Here is a 14483-nt window from a genome sequence, read left to right as displayed (position 1 = left end):
GATCGCGAATCTGTTCTATTATTTTTGACGCAACATTTAAATGTTATAAAATTCTGATATTCTGTTTTATATTTAGATATATTTTACGTCACAATAATCTATATTTAATAACACAGATTATTTATTATATACATATATATTTACTTGTAATCTGTTCTAACAAAAGAGTGTTGTTTACTTTAATTACTAAACAATATTCAAATAATCTTTTATTCGTTTATTATTAAGTTTCTAGAGTGGTAAGATTAAAATGTATGCATTTTAAAATTAATTATAAATTTGGAAATTATTTCATGCATCATAAGATTTCATTAAATTAGTTAATTAATGTTAATTAAATAAATGCGTGTGACAAAACAAAGAGATTATTTATTTAATATTGAAGACATATATCATAATTTACCGATAACAACAATTTATCTTTTTATCCAAAAAACCATGTAACAATTTGTACCTGACTATTAATCTAGATTACAACATTTCTGATAATTAACGATATTCTGTCTAATTTTGTAAGTCCATAAAGGTCTTTCAATATCAATTTGTTATATTTCATTATTATTATTATATATTAAATATAATTCAAATTATATTTCATAAAAGTTGTCTAAAAACATTACGAATAAATTGTACATAATATGTCATAAATTTGAAGAGATCCAATCAAATTAATATTGATTACTGTAATATATGATAATAATATACTCTTGTATAAAGCAAATACTATTGAATATAGATACATTTATATATTCAGACAATGGTTATGTTGGTTAGCTAATATGATAATTTCATATTAATACATAATAATGTTTTACTCATAATTTCTAATATACTGTAACATTTAATTAACTATTCTTTTTTTCTTTTTAGGTTATAGATTATATCAATCTTTTAACAAAACATGAAATATTTTGCTATAAGATATGACAAAGTGTACATAAATTTATAAAATAATCTTTACTGTTCACAGTATATGAAAATAAGCTTATAGTAATAAAGACTAAACGTTGAAGAACATGCTTATTCATTGCTTTTTGATAGATGTAAATAAAGGAGTTCTGTTTAAATGTGTAAAACAATCTATGTTATCACTACCAGTAATGGCAAATCTAGCTACGAAGACTAAAACGCATTATGAGACGTTGGGATTGCAACCAACTGCAACTTATAATGAAATAAAGTCTGCATATTATGAATTGACATTAAAATTTCATCCTGACAAGAATAAAAGTGAATCTGCAAAAGAAATGTTTCATGAAATTTCAAATGCATATGACGTACTTAGTAAATATGAAACACGTAAACAATATGATAGAACTCAACTAATTAATCAGGATTTGCAGAGTTTGAAAAATAAAAGATATGAGAGGTTTAAACCAAAAAACATCCAACTATATAAAAATCGACCTAGAAACATTTTTAATTTTGATGAGTGGGTACAGCAACATTATAGTGATACATTTCAAAAGAATCTATTAACAAATGAAAAAAAAAAGATAAATATGGAAATTATGGGAAGTACACACAACAATCCAGATCTACTTGTTATAATAATTTTATTAATATTGATGACAATAGTAATCTTCATTTATGAACGCATAGATAATAGGAAATATGAGGAGTTTAAAGCTGCACGGAAGCATAGAAATAAGTAACAATTGTATGTTTAAAATTAGTCTTTATTTACATAAAGAACAGATATAAGAAGAAAATTATGATGAAAAATATGTCTATGTGGAACATGATAACATTTACATGTTTATTTCATTAACCCCAATATCAAAAACGTGTACATACAGTTTATATTATATATTTTAACATATTTATTTCAGAAAACGAATCTATTTTAATATATCACAATAACATTACAAAATCTAATACATTGGTTGTAAATTATCTTAATTATATTATCTATTAATTAAATGTTACAAATATTTTGATATATCATATGCGTTAATCACTTAAAAATATTGTTAATTAAAATTACGTATTTCTTATACATTAAAGAAAATTCAATATTTAAGAACTTAACTGATTGTAATACAATGCTGTATTGTAATAAATGTAACTTAGTATGGTTTAAAATATGGAAAACCAGATGGTACAGGCATTGGCATTGAAACAGGTCCAGCTGGATAAGGAACAGCAGGAGCTAGACTTCTAAAATTACTAGCTATTGGATATCCAGGACCAACAGCAGTATGTGATTTTCTTATTAACTCTCTCAATTTATCTACTTTAACTTTACGTAGATGCATTAATTTTCGACGTGATAAAAATTGTTCTAAAAATTCATCTACTTCCATATCTCCAGCCAGAAATTTTTCAGCTATGGTCTGTATATTAAAAAATACAAATATTACTTTGTAGAAATCACAAATTATGTTCAAGAATTTTAACACATTGCCAAACAAATGAGTTTCATATAAATCTTTCTGGAAAGAATGATAAAAGAAGAAATATAAATATAATAAAAATTAACAAAATGAAATATGAGAATGACAATGTATTAATAATTATAATAGTATTAAGTCATACTTCTGATTCTTCTTCAATTTCCGCTGCTGCTGTTTGCAATAAATCTAATGCAGTATCAGCAGTCATTTCCCCAGACTTATTTTCTGTAAATATTAGAAAAAATATAATAAGTGTTAGTTATTATTTATATATTATATAGAATATATAACTAGTACTAGTACAGGGAAAAAGAAAGAATACATACTTATCTCATCCAATTTTTCTTTTACGCTCATGCATAATCTACTTCCTTTTTCACTAAGTTCCTTTAATATTTGTTTACCTTCTTGTAATTCTGGTTGTTTTGATAAATTAAACTCTGCCAGAGATGTATTACTTGCCATTAATAATTCTTTTTCAGTTTCTAAATTCTTAAACTGATAGAAAGAAAAGATGTGAATTACATAAAATTCCACACATAGAAAAATTATAAATTGGAAACGTAAAATACCTCTAGTAACAATTTAATTACCTGCTTTACATCTTTTACAATATCTTCAAATTTTGAATCATCGTTTAATAATTCCTTCAGTTCATCGTTTGTTAAATGTGATAACAGACCTAGTGCTGCAGGTATGTCTGGTTCTTGATTTGATTTAAACATTATTTAATATTAATCAGTTTCGCGGTTATGATAATGTTCATGAATTAAATTTTATTTTTTAAGCAAAATTGTTGTCGATTTATTTAATTATATTACACAGAATCAACATTTTGTTATACACACTGGTTAATATAAAAATACATTGATTGACCTTTCCACATAAAAAAAATTTTATTAATTTAGTTATAATGTGAAATTGATTATTATTAAATATAATTATCAAAACTTAATACAATTTTAATCGCGTAAATTTTATCAAAATATGCGTTTCAATTAATGACACAATTTATAGATAATAGATATTATGATATTACTTGAAATCACTGTAAAATAACAAGTTAATAGATACACGACTCAATGTAAAAATCATGGACTTATATACAAGTCTGACAACTCGCCCAATTTTTAGTGGTGGGGATGTCATCATTTTGTTATATTCCCTTACAAGTTGCATGGCGCTATCATACAATTTTTTCAGTGCGCATGCGTCACAGCAGCCAAGAGCACAGTAGGATGATCGCGACCAATGCGTTATTTGGCGCAAAATAACCATTTTCAAATTTCAAAACCAAAGGAGGTACTTAATCATCGGAGGTAAATTTTGTTGTAAATTTATTTATTGAAAACATTTTAGAATAAATGAAACAGTTATCAGGTAAAAAATAAACACTACAGAACTGAATTTTGTTTACAACAAAGAACAAAATAAAGCTAGTTTTATAAAAATGGAAATATCAGATTGCATCTTCGAGTTAGATTATTAATGAAAAAAGATTTTTTACCCCTTAATATAGTAGAAGATAATTTAACTAAATTAAACAATGAAAAATTAATATTTAAAATAAATGAACAATTTTTTATATATGCATTCAATATTTTGTATTTATTACTATAACAACATAAACATACACAAAACAGTACTAATTTCGCAGACAGTATGTTGCAATAATTGTATCTTTGAATCGCATTTTTTCTTATTATATATTTGTCTTTAAAATGTTTTTGACGCATCGGTTATAGTGATCTTAATTGTGTTATTTCAGAAATGGCTTGCAATTACTTTTTTTTTAAATCCACGTTTTTGGAGATTTTAAATAAAGAATATTTTTTGTTGTATTTATATTTACTACTGCAATCCAGCACAATACATACACAAAACATCTTTACCACATACACTTTTCTCCCAAGCAAATCACGATCGTATAGACGTTTCTGTTTTTTTTCTACCCGCCTCTCTTTTCTATTCTGATATATGGCAGCCTAGTGACAGTTTCTGTCGCCCGTTGTAAAGCAGCGTAAATCACTAAATGTGCATTTGCATTAAGGCAGTTTCATGATAGTACTAGAACCATACGGTTAATAAGGGAATTAAAATACATCAAAATGGCGATATCTCCCTCAATAGGAGTTGTTGGACGGCCTCTATGCAGCGTTCTCTTTCTTACGCACTGACGTATTCTATTCTTATAGTTCTATGGTTGTAATCGTAGTATATTGTAAACAATATTAAAATAAATGAACAGTTTTAATATTTTAATCTGCATTTATAGCATTAATAGAAACAATTCTCATTTGAAGTGAAAACTTATATTTTGACAAAAACTCAATTATATTTCTTATAAAATAAAAATATGAATAGGTTACAATTATGTTTCCAAAGTCTTACGAGCATAAAGTATGTAAATTATGGAGGTAAATATATGGATAAAAACTCTAATGTATGAGAAAATGAGTATATAATATCTTAATTGCAAATATAGTTTGCAGATATATTCAGCGATGGGTTGCTCCAACTCAATTTGAAATAACCCGAAGAAAAAGGAGGTTACCACCTCAACCTGAACCAAAACGTAGTAATTTTATTGAGTGGAATAGAAATATAGAAATATATGCATTTAATCAAAGACTTTCAGAAAAATTCGATATTGAGAAATTGAATCAAGCTTTTATACACAAATCATATATCCTTGATGAATTAAAAAAGCAGGAAAATATGGGAATAGAGGATCCTAAACTAGATGTGCAACATAACGAAGAATATATTAAAAAAGGGAGAGAAATAACTTCAGCAGTTGTAAAGAAGTATTTAAATAAAAGTTTACCACGTCTTCCTGAAATTGGTATTATGTATGTATAAACTGTATGATATGTATTTGTGTATGCACATAAGTATTATAAAAAATGTATCAGCTATAATCAAAAAACAAAATTTTCATGTTATATAAACTGCAGATTTGAATTTCTAAATTCATTCCTAATATATTCACTTATATTTTAGGGCACTTCATGACTATCTTTTGTCTCAAGAGATATTAGCTACAGCAGCTTTACATATTGGAACAAAAGACATCATTTTAACTAGTGTTTGTATATAACTTAACTATTTTAGTAATTCATTGTTCTGTTATAAACTAATAACTTTATTATATATTATTTAGGAACATCCTGTGTCCCAAGAAACATTGGCACAAACATTTACAGCACTCGTGGGAGCACTTGCTGAAAGCGTTAATATTGATCACACAAGTGCTTTTGTCAGAGATTTTTTGATAGTAGGATTAGCAAGCAAAGATCTAACTGAAATATGGTGCCCAACTAAACCATTCGAAATGTTAAATGATGTAATTTCTACAGAGAAGAAAACACCTATAGAAGCAAGACTTATTGGACAAACTGGAAGAAATACACTTTTAGCTGCCTATCATATTGGAATTTATGCAAACAAAGAATATTTAGGTTCAGGTAATATTTTTAAATATTTGAAAGGCACAAGTATCTTATAACAAATAATTAATTAATTACATTTGTAGGTTTTGGACAAACCATTTCAGAAGCAAGAGATGTAGCTGCTATTAATATATTAGCTCAGATGTATGGATTATACCACACAAGTCAACCGTTACGATTTAACGAAGAAATAAATATGTCTGCTTGAAAACAGTTACCAAATTTGTAGAACGTTAAATAATATTAATTATAAATGTATATATGTACATACAAAATATAATTAACCCTTGCTTTACAATAATGTCGTCCTACTGATATATTATTACTGCAAAAATAAAATGTATTGAATAATTTATTTAAACAAGTTAATGGAAGTATTAAACAAGAAATATAGTTTCAACAAATTATAGATAATAAAAGTAGATAAAATACTAATATAAGACTTAAAGAAATTATATCACGCATCAGTAAATACATGTTTGGAATCAATTTTCCTTTTATGTAAAACTGAACATATTTAACATGTATCGAACATGATTACCATTTTATAAAAGAAAAAGCATAACTTCATATCAAATAAAAATATACAGAAATATTTGAAGTTGCTTGCAGTAAAAATTTCATGAAAGTAATATTAAAAATATATTGTTTTGAAAAGAAGTTAACAAACATGACAATTATATCAATAATCAATATCATTAAATTAATTAAATCAATATCATTATATAAATTTTTTTATTCTTGTATATTATATTACTCTATTTTTAAGAATATTTTGTGAACGCAATAAACTACTTAAGTATGTATGTGGGGAAAAACTGCATAACGGTATTAGCAACGTCCGTATTATATGACATAAAATTTTGCTTATAGTGAAATAACTGAAATCGTCTCATGCTTATGGTATGATTTTTATTAATTGCTAGTTGATAATATTACGAAAATTTGTAGTATAGTTTCTCATATGATCAAAATATTAAAAAACTAACATATGCATGTAAACGATAAAATTATCAAAAATTAATAAATTATTTTTAAATTATTTTATACTTTCTTGTTTTAATATTATTTTTATTTTGCAAACTTCTCATAAATTCAGCGCATAGCTACAATTATAACCAGAAAGTTGATTACAATACAAAAAAACATACAAAATAATTCACATTTTTCATTTCTTTATAAGAATGAGGATTAACATATGAATTATTTTTACACGATTCTAGTCATATATTCTACGTTTCTATTACTAATGTTATTTCATACCGATTTATACCATGGTTGTTATTTTACATCAAAATAAAGCAACTTATTATTAATGACATTACTATATACATAAATTATAATTTAAGAATTATAATAAATATTTTACATTTTCCCTAAATATGAATTCCAATTCTATTTAAAGAAAAGATTCAAATCATGGAATAATACGACTACATATGTACTATATATATATATATATATTTTGCAATTGATTAAAAATATGTATATAAGAATATGAAATTACGGACGAAAGAATATTTTAAATTTAATAAAAACAGCATATATATCCCCGGTATATATGTGAAGACGGCAATAAAGGAAACGGCCATATTATTTTAGAACATATTTTTCAAATCAAAGATACTTAATTATTATAATCACAAGTAACATTTCAGAAATGAAATTAAATTTTAAAATAGCAATTTTTTTAGATGGTATAGGAGTTAAATATCACTCAAAATTTTTCTATATCGGTCGTAGGTATAATATTGATTACTTATGATTCATGCTATCCCCTTTAAGGTGGTTCATCCTTGTCCCCATCCGCACTCCACCGCTCTGAGTTTCCGCCACTTCTACCATCTCCCTCTTTCTCTTTCTCTCTTCATTTTTGTTGCTCTTTTTTTACGGTCGTCTCGCTTCTTATTCTGTCTATTTCTTTTGCACTTCAGTCAGTTTCTTTCTCCTTTCCACGCGGCATCATTCTTTCTTTCTTTCTTTCTCGCTTATTCACTTACATACATATATATATGTACGCGTGCGCGCACACAAATATACGCAATCGCACGTATTATCCCACTACTTGCTCTATTCCTGCGTGTAACGACTCAATGGCGTTGCCACACCCTTTCGCCATCGAGTAATCAGTGTTATTGTTTTACAGTTCCACTTCTGTTATTATTTCTCATTATAAGGAGCGTAATGTATCGATTCGAGAAATATTTTAAATACATCGCGACAAGGTGTATTCGTATTTAACGAAATAAAACAGGGAGAAACGATGATTCAGCATTAAAGTCGGTTATATCGATAATGAAGGAATAATATGTAAAGAAACCAATTTGTGTAGTCTACGCCCCTGGATTCTTGATGTTTGGGCTTGGTTTTACAGATATACCATATTACATATTTCGTTTATTTCGAAACAAATTTTAAATTTGCAGTATGAAATAGTTCATCGTTTTCTTGTTTTGCAAACTTGCAAGTTTTTGGATTTGTTTATGTACTTTAAAGTATATTTTCATCAATTTTAAGTTGCATTATAAGCTTGTGTGGTATAAGCATTACTGTAAATTTTGGCTTACAAGATAAATAATTCATTTTTTAGATTCAAAGATTTTGAAGTTATAAATAGATTATGGGTGTTTATGTAAATTCATATTTTTATGAACACATTCAATGATATGAAATCTAAGCAAAGGTTTGATCCGTCCACTAAATATTATAACGACTACTTTTTCGAATATTTTGTTTATTTTTACATTTATATATGCATCCTGTACATGCATTTTTGCATCTTTAAATTTCCCATAAAAGCTCAAACATCCGCAATCTATAAGATTACTAATATATTTTATTACATAATTTCGTTTTATTAACATGCAATTTATTTATTATATATATAAACTATTCTCATAATTATTATATGTTTCCATGTTGTAATATGGTAAAGTTCGAAACCGAAACATATCACAATAATAGGAATTGTATAATAAATGGTGAAACCCCTTATGCCAAAATGATGAATGTACAAATTTTTTATTTTTCGGTAAAGAAGCGAACTTAATGTCTTCTTCAAATCTCGACTCTATAAATTATATAAAATGCTGGACGTGGCACAACAAACGTAGTATAACAACAGTGATTATACTCTACTTGATTCATCATTTCATTTATTTTATATTTAATCGAGAATTTCTATAATCTATTGAATAGTACATTCACGATATTGGCATAAGAGAAATGATATAATGTATGGATAATAATACATTCGAGTATGCAATACAACGTATATTATATACATGAAGTAAGTTAGTGAAACGAAACTATTTCGTACGCGTACATATACAAATACATGTATGTATTTAGAATATGTCAAACGTTTTTCTGAAATCTCAAGAGATCAGTGGAAAACTTCGTAGCCTGTTTAAGACTCGGTAGATCTCTCATTCTCTCGTGTATTTGTCCCCCCCCCCCTCTTCCCCTTCTTTCTATCTCCTTCAACTCAGTAAAACGGGATTCTTTCCTTCTCTGGTCTGCCGTTCTCCGTATACTTGTGTGTTGGTGGATTGCTTGGCGTCCATGAAGCCTTTTGCGACGTTGCCATGCGTATGCCAGTAATGCATCGTTGCCGGGCTCTTGCACTGTTCCGTTCCTTTTTGCTCGTTCACACGCTCTACCCGTCTCTCTCGTACCTTCATATGTGCGCGGCCAGGATCAACCATATACCCTCCTCCGACAACGGCCGACATCCCTACCCGTACTATTCACAGCCCCTCCCGGCCCCTCCTCTTCATTTCGCTGCTCTTCCCTCTACCCAACCCTTCTCTTCCCTTCTACCCGGCCGCAAAGGCAGCGAGTTTGCTTGTGCCCGATACAGTGCCGTATACATCGCTCTTAACTTACTTGCACCTACGCTTTTGAAAGACGAATTTTATATAGTAGAAATTAACACACCAACTGCCGCTGATATGACTATTTTTTCAGGATTGAAGTATGGTTAGATAAGAGCAATTATCAATGATTTTTAAGAAAAGAAGAATTTCTTGCACTTATTTGAATTGATGATAATAAATGATGCAAGGTATGATATTTGATAACAAACTCTTTATATTCTTGTTATTGGTTTAATTACAGAGATTTGTCATTTTCTATTTCAGGATTTTAGTAAAATGATTGAGAAGATTCTGATTACGTGTATCTTTCTTAAAGAATGAAAAATTTCGAGGACGAATGTTCAATGTTACATCGTAAAATGTAGATATTCTTGAATATATGTTTTAGTTAAATATGTAAGAAAGGAAATTTGATATGTATGTTAAAGATTAAAAGTTACTCCTATTATAGCTATAATGCCACTTTTTATTTAGAATTAAAATCATCTGCATTCGACTAATCATCTTTTACTTTTTATCGTACTTTACATCGAATCAGTTTATATCAATAAAAAATCTAAAGTATTTGTATGGCATAGTATATTTCCCATTGTCTTTTTCATTTTTACTAAATGTATTAAATAGGTACTGATGTATTATCTATTTAGTTCATAAAAATTCCGAATTCTAAGTGAAAGCCTAGATTAAAGGACGCGTAACAAAAATGAATGAAAATTTGAATGTAAATAGCAGTACTTGAAATATGTATATCGAATAGCACGAATAATGAAATATATAATAGTAAACAATAAAATTTGAAAAAAATGTAAATATAATGTATATACGCTACTGGAATACTTAGTTTCTTGCCATAAAAAGAAAAATTTTTATAAATATCATAATAAATGATAGTCGGACAGAAATAATAAATTCATGATAAAAAGATGAAATTGAACATTTGATCTAACATCTAACATTTCTTAATTTTTTCATCAAGATATGAGATCAAACGTTTTTGTTAAATAATGATACTTTTTCCAGTGTTTCTTCTCAGTTACATTTAATTGTCAATTAAAAGCAGTTTTTATCCACACATACATACATACATACATACATACATACATACATACAACAGCATTTTGCATAGATCAGCGTTTTGTCATATATATATGTAAGTTAACACTAGAATTATTAGTGATTAAAATAACTAATTCATAATTTTTCATGGAAATTTCATAGATCGACAATATATTTTTAGGAATTTGAATGATCATAAGATTATGTATGTATGTATGTGCATAATTGAGGATTCCAGTTCGTATGATAACAAAATTTATATATTTTTTCATATACCTTCAACTTAAATTTCTTTAGCATAAACTTTATAGTTCTGGTGTTGTGAATCCTACGAACTTACCAAACAATTTCATACAACACATTGTAAAACCTTACAACATTATAGTTAATACGTTTCTAAACTATCACCTTTAAGTCGCGGAGATCTTTAGGGTTGTATACATGGATCTCTCTTTCCAACATGCCGTTATTATCTAAAATAAACTTTTCATATTTTCCATTAATTTACTATATTTAAAAGTCTGTCTATATTATCTTACAGATCTAAGATCCAACGATATAATAATATACATCAAAAAAATGAGAAAAAAAGGGAAAAATATGTGTTCGACGAGAAGTAGTGGCACTGAGGGGACCTGAATGTAACGGTCCTGAGCTAGCGTAGACCTCCGTCCCCCGCGACGCTACGTCGTCAGTCGGTTCGGTCGCTCGCTCGTTCTCGTTCGTTTTCCCCCCACTTTGTCTCATACGTCCCCGTCCCCTTATAACCCCACCTGCCCCTCGCCCAAAAACTTTACCCTCACCCCGCCGTATTCAATGCCTCTCCCCCCGGACCTCTCTGTGATTCCGCCTTGCCTGCTGCCAGCCAGCCGTCCGTCCTTACGTCCGTCCGTCCACCGTTTGGGATCTATGGTTGTGTCGGTGGATTTCGTGACGTTAACCTGGCGGCCCTGAAAACGTTGGACTGACCGTACGATTTTCGACTTACCCTTATCGTTGGGGTCGCGAATGTGAGACGCGAGTGCTTTTTTTAATCACCATAGGTTGCCGCAACTGGAATATACGCACGGACTAGTTTCGGGTAAGAGAAGAGAAATGTGTGTGGTGAAACTAACCGATACATTCCCCGGTCGTGTTGAACGCTCCTCGACGGAGTGTAAGAAACTCTTAAATAACTAGTGATCGACGAAAAGAAATGTTGGTGTAGAAGAAAATATTGCCTAAACGTAGTCTCTCAGGTTCTTTTTTCTTTTTTTCTTTCTCTTATACACATACGCGCACATCTACATATACACGTATACACATATACGAGCGCGCGTGCGCATGTATATGTACATACATTCGTACACGACCACACATACACAATCCTTTTCTTTTATCTTCCTTTCTTTCAACAATATACGTAAATGTGTGTAATTTATCCTTATTCTCTTGTATAGCTATGCTTGAATTTGTGTACATATACTGTTAATTCTTATTGCATAGTATATTCTATCCTTTCTTCTCCTCCACCTTTCTTCTACTCCTTCTTCAGATTTATTCTTCTCGTTTTCGGATAGAATACTATTTTTGATTTTGTACGGGAATATTCGAAATGAATTATCTGTGCATTGAGAACACCATATGTATATATGAGTAATTTTTAGTGAAGTTTCAACATTTGTATTGGCAACATTTTTTCTTTGGAAGCTAGATTTGATTTCTTAAAAAATGCTTCAGTATTTATTTGTGAACATTTCCTTAGAATTAATCTGATTTGAATAATATCATTTTAAAGTGATACTCCTTTGTATGATACATTTAATTAGTCTCTTACATATACTATTAATTTTATAGTGCTCATTTATATTATAAACCACATTCTATCCTTTCTTCCTCTTCCCTGTCTACCTTATTCTACCGCCTCTTCCTTTTCATATTTATTCTGTTTATTCTTGGTATAAGATAAACAGGGAGATAATAGAAAAAGAGAGAGAACGAATACATCTGCACCTGTATCTAAGCCTAAACAGTTATATAGTGGTATTACGAAGTGTACAATAGTGAAATCCATGCATTCTGATAGCATCGTAGCTGGAAACGATTCCGTAATATGTGCTGTCCGTGTACGTCGCTCGTAATGTTCATCTGCAACATTTGAAGTGCGTTCTAATCGGTCGTTCGTTCATTCGTTGGTTGTTCTCATCGATTCATTTTATTCGTGCCGTGGTAGTTTTATTTGTTTCACTTGTTCTTCGGCCCTTCGGGCACAATTATACATGTTCTCTCGTTCATGTTTCTTCTTGCAGTTCCCAAACAAGTCTCGTCGCCGTTCACGCATATTTTAACCTGTGTTCTAAGATTTTCAAGAATAACGTGTTTAAGTGGTGCTCCATGGTGTTTAGAAGTTACCGACCGAGTGTATTACTTCTATTTTCTGGCTACCTGCGTATTTAGATTCGTGTACTCGTGTTTCTTTTTGCCTGCAACGATTTTTAAAAAAGTGTCGTCTCAACGAACTTCTGTGTGTTTTCGTGATATATCGCAACACAAGTGTTCCTCGCAAAGTTCTTTCCTTTGATACACGAGATTCACATTTTATAATGATGTCCCGGAGCAGTGGTGAGAGTGCTGAAGAGTATTCAAGATCCTGAAATAGCGAATCTAATAATAGGCGATATCTTATTCCGACCACTTTTCGTGTGAACTTGAAGAGATAACAACGTGCAGCGTGTGATTAATTAACGAACAAAATCGTACGTATGTTATATAATTGTTATATGTCCGAAAAATGAAAATGTAAAAAGAAATATTATCGATATAGTGAATGGATGAATTATAACACGATCAACCCTTTCTTTCGTGAAACGTTTACCGCCTGGGGAACAAGCGAACTCATGATCGCAACTGTTGAACCTATGATGACGTGTCTCGTTCGTTTGCATTATATCAATCTTTGTTTTCCTTAACGTTTCTTCTCTCGTGAGCAACGATATTACGTTTTAATTAGACTAGTCGTTGTGATTTATAACGTTTTAGCTAAATGATAAAAAATGGTAGTTCTTCTGATAATTGCGAATATCTTTGGTTAAAGGAATGTTTTCATTTATTTAAACACTGACCAATTTCTTTGATTTTCCTCGTTCCTGCATATGTGTTGGAGAAGAAGAGATTCTAAACGATTCTTCGCTTTACTACACTCCTGTTACTTCTTTTATTCAATGTTAGTGACATTTAGGTTTAACTCTATTTTTAAATCGATTCAAGTTGAAGACTTTCCACTTCGTGGTACAACGGTTTCTCTTAACCTTACACATATGCATGTAATTCCACTGAATTTAGTTGATTCCCTGCGAATGGAGCTTTACAAAATTTTATTGCTTATTCGAAAAGTGAGCTAAAAATCGCGACTGAGGATGTCGACTATCTAATTTTGAGTACACGCCTACAGTTATGTAAGTGAACCATACGAGAATCGAGTACCTTATCAGTTATCTGCAAAGTACTTTGATCGGGTAGAGCAGTTCGATGCTGCGGTATTGGTATTTCAATAAATACTCGGCTTGGATTTTCTTCGAATTTTCGCATTGTAAACGAGATCTATTGTTTTTTTTTCTAATTCATTGTCTTTGAAATTTTCTTCTTTTTACATTTAATTTTTTCATATAATCTTTTTAATCTTAGATTTTTTAAATTTTAGAACACGAATAATAGAATTTTTT

General features: G+C 29.5%; 4 protein-coding genes and 1 long non-coding RNA gene across 11 annotated transcripts in view; 4 read left to right on the top strand and 1 right to left on the bottom strand.

The window, feature by feature from the left end:
* Positions 1–135: 135 nt before the first annotated feature.
* On the top strand, positions 136–1878 carry LOC117212116 (dnaJ homolog subfamily C member 30, mitochondrial-like). Of its 5 annotated transcripts, none has more exons than XM_033456630.1 (2): positions 136–239; positions 871–1878. In XM_033456630.1, the coding sequence occupies exon 2, from the start codon at positions 1017–1019 to the stop codon at positions 1653–1655; it is 639 nt and encodes a 212-aa protein (XP_033312521.1). In that variant the 5' UTR covers positions 136–239; positions 871–1016; the 3' UTR covers positions 1656–1878. The 5 variants fall into 5 exon arrangements, with proteins under 5 accessions (XP_033312521.1, XP_033312519.1, XP_033312523.1 ...); XM_033456628.1 differs by having other exon boundaries at positions 136–252; XM_033456632.1 differs by lacking the exon at positions 136–239 and adding an exon at positions 376–512.
* On the bottom strand, positions 1800–3428 carry LOC117212115 (vacuolar protein sorting-associated protein 37B-like). Its single transcript, XM_033456627.1, has 4 exons — positions 2990–3428; positions 2723–2894; positions 2539–2621; positions 1800–2336 (listed from the first exon to the last, which is right to left on the bottom strand). Exons 1-4 carry the CDS (start codon positions 3119–3121, stop codon positions 2070–2072), a joined length of 654 nt encoding a protein of 217 aa, XP_033312518.1. The 5' UTR covers positions 3122–3428; the 3' UTR covers positions 1800–2069.
* Positions 3429–4483: 1055 nt separating this feature from the next.
* LOC117212114 (39S ribosomal protein L44, mitochondrial) lies at positions 4484–6203 on the top strand. Its single transcript, XM_033456626.1, has 5 exons — positions 4484–4813; positions 4882–5248; positions 5400–5484; positions 5560–5863; positions 5932–6203. Exons 1-5 carry the CDS (start codon positions 4753–4755, stop codon positions 6054–6056), a joined length of 942 nt encoding a protein of 313 aa, XP_033312517.1. The 5' UTR covers positions 4484–4752; the 3' UTR covers positions 6057–6203.
* A 3350-nt stretch (positions 6204–9553) lies between these two features.
* On the top strand, positions 9554–10176 carry LOC117212092. Its single transcript, XR_004488397.1, has 2 exons — positions 9554–9914; positions 9991–10176. It is a non-coding gene; the product is annotated as an uncharacterized LOC117212092 (long non-coding RNA).
* A 1448-nt stretch (positions 10177–11624) lies between these two features.
* LOC117212069 overlaps positions 11625–14483 on the top strand; it is a 68458-nt gene continuing 65599 nt past the window's right edge. For 2 of the 3 annotated variants that reach the window (XM_033456540.1, XM_033456535.1), the window contains exon 1: positions 11625–11863. The gene's annotated coding sequence lies outside the window, so the exon portion shown is untranslated. Of the gene's footprint in view, positions 12021–14483 lie in introns of all 3 variants that reach the window. The other variant, XM_033456538.1, reaches the window with a different exon arrangement.

This window comes from Bombus bifarius, unplaced genomic scaffold (genome assembly GCF_011952205.1).
Source record: "Bombus bifarius isolate JDL3187 unplaced genomic scaffold, Bbif_JDL3187 scf7180000008274, whole genome shotgun sequence".
Taxonomy (NCBI): Eukaryota; Metazoa; Arthropoda; class Insecta; order Hymenoptera; family Apidae; genus Bombus; species Bombus bifarius.
This window is presented reverse-complemented; position numbering and strand designations above follow the sequence as displayed.

Excerpts from the sequence above, each read along its gene's own strand:
- LOC117212114 (XM_033456626.1), top strand. The coding sequence starts at position 4,753 with ATGAATAGGTTACAATTATGTTTCCAAAGTCTTACGAGCATAAAGTAT. Across the intron at positions 4,814-4,881 it reads AAAGTATGTAAATTATGGAG|TTTGCAGATATATTCAGCGA; the intron begins GTAAATATATGG and ends TTGCAAATATAG. Across the intron at positions 5,249-5,399 it reads CTTCCTGAAATTGGTATTAT|GGCACTTCATGACTATCTTT; the intron begins GTATGTATAAAC and ends CTTATATTTTAG.
- LOC117212115 (XM_033456627.1), bottom strand. The coding sequence starts at position 3,121 with ATGTTTAAATCAAATCAAGAACCAGACATACCTGCAGCACTAGGTCTG. Across the intron at positions 2,895-2,989 it reads TTGTAAAAGATGTAAAGCAG|TTTAAGAATTTAGAAACTGA; the intron begins GTAATTAAATTG and ends TCTTTCTATCAG. Across the intron at positions 2,337-2,538 it reads AAATTGAAGAAGAATCAGAA|ACCATAGCTGAAAAATTTCT; the intron begins GTATGACTTAAT and ends TTTAATATACAG.
- LOC117212116 (XM_033456630.1), top strand. The coding sequence starts at position 1,017 with ATGCTTATTCATTGCTTTTTGATAGATGTAAATAAAGGAGTTCTGTTT.